The 8,594-nt window shown below is 62.2% G+C and overlaps 1 protein-coding gene across 2 annotated transcripts in view; it reads right to left on the bottom strand.

The window, feature by feature from the left end:
- The window catches only part of FIBCD1 (fibrinogen C domain containing 1), a 16,216-nt gene that overhangs the window by 6,509 nt on the left and 1,113 nt on the right, over positions 1-8,594 (bottom strand). The window contains exons 1-4 of one of the 2 annotated variants that reach the window (XM_015644524.2): positions 8,527-8,588; positions 3,241-3,717; positions 2,212-2,371; positions 1,383-1,519 (exon numbers count right to left, since the gene is read on the bottom strand). In XM_015644524.2, the coding sequence (XP_015500010.2) occupies positions 1,383-1,519; positions 2,212-2,371; positions 3,241-3,714 (771 nt within the window). In that variant the 5' untranslated portion in view covers positions 3,715-3,717; positions 8,527-8,588. Of the gene's footprint in view, positions 1-1,382; positions 1,520-2,211; positions 2,372-3,240; positions 3,718-8,526; positions 8,589-8,594 lie in introns of those variants that run through there. The other variant, XM_019008412.2, reaches the window with a different exon arrangement.

Raw genomic sequence — 8,594 nt, 5'->3', positions numbered from 1 at the left:
GGGAAGGGAAGGGAAGGGAAGGGAAGGGAAGGGAAGGGAAGGGAAGGGAAGGGAAGGGAAGAGGAGCCTGGGGTGTGCACCCTCGAGCCAGCTCTGGCTGTCTCTGGACTGCTGGGATCCAGCACCTGGTTTGGCTCCTTGCCCCATCAAGGCAGGGCAGAGCCGAGGTGTCTGTGCCACTCCTCTCCCAGATCCTCCGGTGCTGCCGGGCTTAGAATCACTCACTGTGCCCCCTCCCCAGCCCAGCCCGAGCCCTCCCGGCTGCAGCAGCTTTGAATAAGCCTCTGAGTGTCTCGCTAATCACCTTGGGCTGCTCTTCAGTCTTGGCTGGGGCTGGTGGAGGCTGTGCAAACTGTGCATGGGGGTTGCAAGGACCCTCCACACTCTGAGGAGCCAGAAGGGTCCCCTCTCCCCTCTCCCCAAGAGCTGAGGTCCCCGGGCCCTGCTGTGCCTCAGTTTCCCCACTGGAGCTGCTGGTACCACCCGGACACCGCAGTTTCCTGCGGCCCAGGGTGGGCTCTCGGAGGTTGAAGGCTCATCAGCCCCTGAGGGCAGGGGGGCTAAGCTCCCTCCTGGCCCTGCTCAAAGCTGCTTAGGGGAATCAGATCGTGGGGATTTGTTTCCTAGAGCGCCCAGCTGGAGGGGTTCTGGCCAACTCGGCTCACCCAGGGTGTTCTCAGGGCAAAGGCTGCCTGCCCACCCCTCCTGGTGAGACCCCTTCTCTGTTTTACTGGCACCACAAGTGATGCCCTACAGGGTGGGGGGAGCTGCTCGCACCTGAGGGTCCGTGGGGCAATGGGGGGCTCCGGGCTGGGGGCTGGCAGAGCCGTGTCCCCCCGTCCCCCTGCTCCCTGCCCCCATTACTGTGATTACGGGGCCATCGCAGCTGCCGTGGCAAAGTGAATTGGACAGGGAGTGAATCAGCACAGCATCCCAGGCGCCCCAGGCACCCCGGCCTCAGATAAGGCCAAACATGCTGGGTTTGGGGTCTGCCCTGAGCCCCAGAACCGGCTCAGTGGGAGCATGAGGCAAAGCCACATGCCCCATGGCACAGCCACAGCCAGGCTGTGCCCCAACCCTACCCCAGCACTGCTGAGAAGGACAAATTCCAGTGGTGGCATCCAGCTCCCTGCCTGAAACCCCCCTCCAGCTCCAGCCAAGCTCCCCAGTCCAGGGCACACACTGGGCTCCAGCTCAGGGTTCTGGCTGGCACCACTGGGAAGCTCTGGGTGCTCAGCCAGGCCCCCTTGACATTTATTGCCCTTCCTGATGACACATCCAAGTGTCAAAAGTGACATCTCCCACCCCCAGCACCCTGGCACAGGGCCAGCCCGTGGCTGGTGGTGGCATCTCCCATTGTCCCCAGCATGGTGGCAGCTCACCGTCCAGCCGCCCCCGTCCGTCGTCATGTCACAGTAGACCTGGAAGCCATCAGGGTAGTGTGTGGGGAAGATGGAGTAAATCCCATCCTCTTGCTGTCCACTTGCATAGATGTCAAAGCAGTCTCGGGGCCGGGAGCCTGGAGTGTGGCATTGGGATGGGGTGGGATGAGGGGAAAGCTGGTTAATTCATCATCTGATTTAATGTCTTGCCATTTCTTCCATGCTCCCAACCTTGCTTCCAGCTCTAGTTGCCAGCTTGGGGCTGCTTTGCTCTTTCCCTTCTCTTCACCCTCCCTTCTCCACTGATGCTCAGGGTGAGCAGTGCCAAGGGGGTGCCACCACCATGGGGAGCCCCCAGCAGCTGATAGGGACCGACCCCATGTCCCTGGGCAAGCTGGGAGCCAGCTGGGGACACGGGAGAGCCGATGCCCAGGGAGGCTGTGGGCATGTGTTCCCAGCTCCAGGACAGACTCAGCTGCATCTCAGCCCTGAGCTCAGGAATGTGAATGTTTATGTTGTGTGCAGGGCCACCCTCCACCCCCGATGGATGTCAGTGCTCTCCCTGCGTCCCTGCTACGCTCTGTGGGGAGCACATGGGTTTGCAGGGGTGTGAAGGGGATTTTGGGCTGGTTTGTGGACAACTGGGAGCTGCACGGTGAGAACACCCCTTTCCAGGACACACCTTCCCATCTCCCTCCTTCTCCACCTCCTTGCCAGCCCCTGCATTGTATTAAATCAAGGGTTTGCTCCATCCTGGGCTGTTTTCTCCCTCCCATGAGATTCCCAGGCACACCCCTCTCCCCAGGGGCTGGCAGGGGTGCAGGCTCACCGTTGGAGCAGCCCCGGGGCCGCGCTCCCCTGGCCGGTGCGCGCTGCAGGTCAGCCTTGAGCCGGGGCCGGGCCCCACCGCGCTCCTTCTGCAGCGTGTCCAGGACATCACTGACAGAGCTCACCAGCCGAGCCATGTTGGTCTGGCTCTCCGAGAGCAGCTGCGGGCAGGGGACACGGAATTGTGGTTAAATGGTTAAATCCCTTCCACATCCCAGCCCCTGGGCCACTCTGCCTGCTCCCACTGCTCAGCAGTGCCGGGCTGTGGGCTGGTGGGGACATAAATCCACAGCAGATCCCATAAAATACCTCTGCTGCTTTTTGGCATGGGTTGAGGTCTAGATAATTGCCAGCAGGGAGGAGAATTCCCCAAACCTGGGTGCACTGGTGCTGCCACCCCACGGGATAAAGAGCATCTCTGGGCAAAGGACAGGATGACGGAGGAGGCAGGAATAGCCGTGTCCTGAGGCAGCCGCCAGCTCTTCATCGTCCCCCGAGGTGACCCAGGCTGGGACAGTGACACGGCGTGGCCGTGGCAGAGCAGCAGGATGGGGACTGAAGGGAAGCAGTGAGAAACCAGCAGCTCTGGGCAGAAGGAGTTGAGTACCAGGAGGGTCAGGCATGGAGCACCCAGCCATGCCCTGGATCTTGCTACAACACCTGGCAGATCCCTGGAATACTCAGGTAAGCATTTCAACACAGCTCATTGGCTGGGAAATTTGGGGACTGCAAAGGTGGGGGGCTGATTGCTGCAAGAACTGCCCTTGAGAAGGTTCTGTGTTGTGTTTGGCTCTGACTGGAGCTCCCAAACTGGGTCTGGAGCTGGGACACCCGCAGTGTGGGAGGCTGCACACCTGGCTTACTGGCACTGGGGCAGTTTGGCAGGGAGACGCTTCCCAGCTTCCAATTCCCAAACACTTGCCTTCAACCCCAGCTCCTTCCCCTGGCAAGCAGCCATGCCCCCAGGGACACAGGGACAGGGACTTCCATCCCCAGGGATCCCTGCCTGGCACTGCCAGCCCCAGCTCACCTGGATCAGCCTGCCCTGCTCTCCCTGCAGGGCGCTGAGCTCCTGCCCCATGGCGCTGTGCCCCTTCTTGAGGCCGTCACAGTCGGCACGCAGCTGCACGGCGTGGGTCAGCAGCTTGGCCACCTCATCCGCCACTGTGACCAGCAGGGCCTTCTGCTGGCTCTTGGTGGCCTTGGCCTCAGCGTCGTGGTCGGTGACGGCGCGCAGCAGGGAGGTCTGCAGCCCCTCCATGCGCCCCAGGGTGCCGGCAGCGCTGGGGCAGTTGGGGTCGATGAAGATGTTGATGCGGGAGCTGTCGGCTTTCTCGATGGTCACCAGGGCATTGGCCTCCTCGGGGTTGGTGCTGATGACGGGGGGCGACTCGGTGACGGGCGTGTGGTAGTGGTTCATGAAGAGGATGGCTCCCGTGACCGTCACTGCCAGGAGGACGGCCACCGAGAGCAGGACGGTGCACAGGATGTACCCACAGCTCATCCTCTGTAGGCAGAGACACAGACACACTATCAGCATCCCTCTGGACAGCCCCACACTTCCCACAGGTAGGCTCAAAGCCGCACGGGCTTTGGGGGCCTGGCAGTGACATTAGGTGGTGGCAGAGGAGGGAGGGTGGGGACCCCAGGGAGCCCCGTGGCTCTGCCAGGGGCAGGGAGGCCACGGGCGAACGCAGAGTGAGCAGAGCAGCTAAACCCGCCTGGGAGCGGGCTATGAAATAATAACGAGAGCGAAGGCACGGCAGCCGCCAGCTCCCGCTGGCATGTTTTATTTACAGCAGTGATCCTTGGCTGGAGCAGCCCTGGCTCCCCAGGAGATGTGTGTGGGGCTCCCCTTCTCCTGTGGGGAGAAAAAGGGAAAACACCTCGTGTCCCTCACAGCAGGGACCACAGGGAGAGCAGTAGGAGTAGCTGTGGGTTAGTGCTGGGGTCACGTTCCCCTGAGGATCGTGGGGACCTGCTCTGCACAGGGCATGGCAGGCAATGTCCATCCCCCTTGTCACCTCGTTTCTCGATGGAGGGGACAGAGCTGCACCCAAAGCCTTTGGATCAGTCCCAGAGCTTCCCAGCAAGGGAGAGTTACTGTGGGAAAGGTCTCTGACCCCTCCAGCCCCTCTGGCAGCTCTGCTGCTGTTCAGACCCACTGGCTCAGCCCGTGGGACCTGCTCCATGCCCACCAAGAGCTTTATTCCCTGCAAAGCCCGAAGTGCCAGCACAGTCAGTGTGGAGTGAGTGAGCTGCCACCCGATCCCATCAGCTCCAGTCCCCCTCCACCTCCCCTCCCGCTGCACCTGCAGGACAGAGGCTGTGATTTTCCCCTGACCCTGGCCGTGGCTGTCACAAGGAATTGCGGGGCTGGCAGCAAACTGCAGATTCAGAGAGACAAAGACTACTTTCCCCAGAAACGAGGGGAAAATTGCTGCATCTGCAAAGATTTCCCAGGCCCTGTCCCCTCCCGTGCACATCTATCTGGAGTGACACCTTCCTTCAAGCACCCTTCATTTCATTCCCACTCACGCAACCATTTGCATTAAGGTGACCCCAGCTGCAGTGGGGCTGCCTGGGGGACCAAGGATGCCCCACCAGCCCCAGGGTGTGCTCTGGGTTTCTCCCCCTCTCCACAGAGTGAGGCTGCAGATGCAAACAGCACTGGACTGAATGGGAAGCCACCTGCAGGGACCTCTGTGAGGAGACAGCCCCAGGCTCAGCCCCTGAGCGCAGGTTAAAAGGAGGTATCAAAGGCAGTAAGGGAAACCCTGGCCAAGCAGGGGGTTGAGGAGTTTGCCTGGTGTGTGTAGACACAGAGCCCTGGCTTGGGGGCACAGGGGACACCCAGGAGCAGCAGGATGGTGGCAGACAGAGGTGTGAGATGCCCATTGCTCAGATCCTTATGTGGATACCCAGGACCGGGGCTCAGCTGGGCCCCCCAGCACCCTGCAAGCACAGAAGTGACAGGAGGGGTGCTGCTGGCCAAAGGTGGTTTGGGATCTACAGGGTGACCAGGAACCCTGTGTCCCTGTGGTTGTCCTGGCTGTGACAGCACCCTCATCTCCAGGACTTTGTGCCCTCCCATCTTGCTGCTGCTGCTCCCCATGATGCTGACATGGCCAGCTCGAGGGGCACATGGAGAAGCTGCAAAGGCCGAGGGTCCCCTCTGAGCAATAAGAGCTCCCAGAACAGAGCCATGAACGGATAATGCTCCGCTTCCCATGGCCACACAAATCCCAACTGGGCTGTAGCACACCAAAATCTCGCAGCTCTGCCTGGCTGTACTGCCACACCGGGAGCTGTATCCAGCTGTTTACCAGCCTTCAAGCCCCAGAATCACTGTCCTCCCACTGGCAACAGGATTTGGGGGCCAATTCCCTTTCAAAATGTTCCCCTCTGCTTGTGACTGTGAGATCCTGAGTGGCGGCAGCTTCATGAGTCCCTTGGCATTTTGCTGGCAGGTTGTGTTACCTGGCAACCTGCAGTGGGGAGGGAAACTCAGCCAGTGGCACCAACAGCACTCCCAACTGGGGTGGGGGTCCCCAAAACCCCTCCAGGAAAGCAACACTGCAGCAGCATGCCCAGCTGCTGGCTTGGGACCCTGCAGACATCCACTGCCACACGCTCCTGCCTCACCACGACCACAGCTCTCATCACCCCTAGGGTTCCTCCTGTCTGTTCCATGACCTCAAGCTCGTGGAATTCTTGCCAAGACTTATGGACAGCTGTAGAACATCGCCCTGCTCTGGTTATTGATGTTCCCCTGAGGACATCCATTGGGCTGAAGGTCCCAGTGTCTTCAAATCACTCCTTCCTAAGGAGAGCAGAAGCTGTGAGACTGAGTGGTGCTTGGGATGAGCAGATCTTCACTTGCAAACCTGCTCTGGAGCCTGGGAGGGAGCCCCAGGCAGTATCTAAGGGATGGTTGTGTCCTTGGTACAAAGCTGAGTTGGGCTCTCCATGCCCTGCACTGGCACAGGCAGCAGGTCTATGTTTGATCACCCATGGGGACCAGGTCCTTGGTGACCCAGAACACTCCAGGAGCAGCTCTGGACTCCATTAGGCCCCCCAAAGCAGCCCCCAGCCCACTCAGCCAGCCAGACTGGCTGTGCTGGGGATGGGGACAAGCAGCTCCAGCACGTGCAGCCTGCGGGAAGGGAAGGACACTGCCTTGTCCTCAGGGCACCCAGAGGTGGCTGGTCCCTGGAGAGCACGGATGGAGAGTGATGCCAGGGGAGGCTGAGCTCTGCCCTGGGAGATGCTCTAAGATGAGAAGGTCCCCTTGCTCCTGCCAAAATCCCTGCTCTTCTCCAGCGCACCAGACAAGCGCTGCTTGGGATGGCAGGCAGCGGTCCGGCAGCGTGGCTGCCCTGCCCCTGGGCTGTGCCCTCTGCCAGGTACGAGCCAAACCTGTGCTCAGCTTCCGAGGCAAGTGGACATTGTGGTTTGCACCAGGCTCAGCTGCTGGTCCAAACTTTAGTCCAGGTACCCCCACCTTCCTGCCAGGGTCCACCCAGCGCTGCAGGCGCCCCAATGCAGCGAGGGTCAGTCCCCCACCCCGAACCTATCGCTCATTCCGAGCTGCCTGAGGAGCTCAGTTTGCATCCTTGCTCTGCTCCACTGCCCCATCCCTCTCCCATCCCTACCCATCCCGCCTGGCTCCGGGCTGCAGCCCCCGTCCCCTCGCCCTGGGCCGGGGCTGTGTCCCAGCCGCCCCCCGGAGCCCAGCGCCGCGCTCCGCCGGCTCCCCGAGGGCACCGAGCAGGTGAACTGAACCCCGCTCCCGTCTTCCTGCTCTCCTCCGACCCCCAGAGCCTGCCTGCCGCCGCTCCCACGGCACGGCACGCTCTGCGGATCGGGAAGAGGAGAGGAGAGAGGAGGGGAAGGATGGCGAGCGGAGCCGGCTCTGTGGGTGAGCACGCAGGAGGGCTGGGATGGGATTCCACTGGAGCTTGCGGGAGCTGGGAGAGCAGCATCGGCTGCACGGCAAACTCTGCGCATCCTTTGAAACCCACCGTGAACCATCCAGCTCCGCGCTGGGTTCTGTGGTGGGGCTCGATCCGCTCTGCCCCGCTCGCCCTCGGGGCCACGGGGGCACAAACCGGGGGATGGCAACTCCAAACGGATGGCGCTGCTCAAATCCCTGCGTGCAGGGGCTGAGCACAGGGAGGGAGCTCTGCCAGGGAGGGGAGGACAGGCTGGTTTCTCTCTCGGAGGGTTTAGGGGTCTCCCGGGGTGCGCAGCCCCTCTCCAGTGAGGCTCAGAAGCTGCTCGGCATGGAGGGGCTGACGGGGAGAGGGGGGCGCGGGGAAGGCTGCGCACAAGGGAGAAGTCAGGCAGGAGCCCCTCTCTTGCCTTGCTGAGGGTGTCAGGGGACAGGGAAGTGACGGAGCTGGGGTCGAGCGTGTCTCACGGCTGCTCCCCTCACCCTTGCCCAGCTCCTGGGTGCCGAGGAAGGGCAGCACTGCCAGCTCTTGGCTCCTTCCCTGCACACACAGGCTCGCTGGAGATTCGCTGTCCTCCAGCTTTTCCCAGACACGTTTGCCCATACTCCGCACTCCTTCTTCCCACCCTGCCTGCACTCAGCGCACATCCATGCCTGTGCCTATCCCTAGAAGTGTCCAGGGCCGGGCTGGATGGGGATTTGAGCAACCCGGTCTAGTGGAAGGTGCCCTGACCGTGGCAGGGGGGTTGGAACTGGATAATCTTTAATGTCCCTTCCAAGCCAAACCATCCTGGGCTTCTTGGGCTCCCTACCTGCTCGGCCGTGCTCTGTGGCTGGCGGAGCTGGCACACGTGCAGCGGGATGTGCAAACAGGCTCCGGCACGTGCCGGATCCCCCGCGTGTCCCCGCAGGCTCTGTCACCGCTCCACCGCACCCCGCCGCAACGCCGGCCTGCCCCCAAAAACCAGCGGGGCTCCGGGAGGTGAAGAGCGGGTCGAAGCGGGAGGGATGGCTCGGGCTGCAGCGCGGAGCTGAGATGCCAAATCCCTTTCAAAGGGTTATTTAAGCAGTTTAGAGCGTGTAGCGGTTCGGCAGAGGCGTGTGGCAGCCCCGGAGCATCGCCCGCCGGCCGGCCGGGGCAGCCCCGGGGAGGGGTGGGAGCCCTGGCTGCAGGACAATAACACATGGATTTGGAGGGGGCTGAGGAGGTGCAGCCCGGGGGGCTTCGCACGGGGAGCACTGGGAGGCGGCTCGCCACGCTGGGCTGCGCTGGGAGAAAAGCTTTCTGGGGACACTGGGTGGTCGCTGGGACCCTCGGGCTGGCTGACACCCCCTTGCCCCCCGCCGCCCCCCGCCCCGTACCTGTGATTTCTCCTGCTGCCCATCCTCAAGTTGCGAGGCTCCTCCCACGGTTTTCCAACGCTCGTTCC

Source organism: Parus major, chromosome 17, assembly GCF_001522545.3.
Source record: "Parus major isolate Abel chromosome 17, Parus_major1.1, whole genome shotgun sequence".
Classification (NCBI taxonomy): domain Eukaryota; kingdom Metazoa; phylum Chordata; class Aves; order Passeriformes; family Paridae; genus Parus; species Parus major.
The sequence above is the reverse complement of the archived record's forward strand: the minus strand, read 5'-3'. Positions and strand labels throughout refer to the sequence as shown.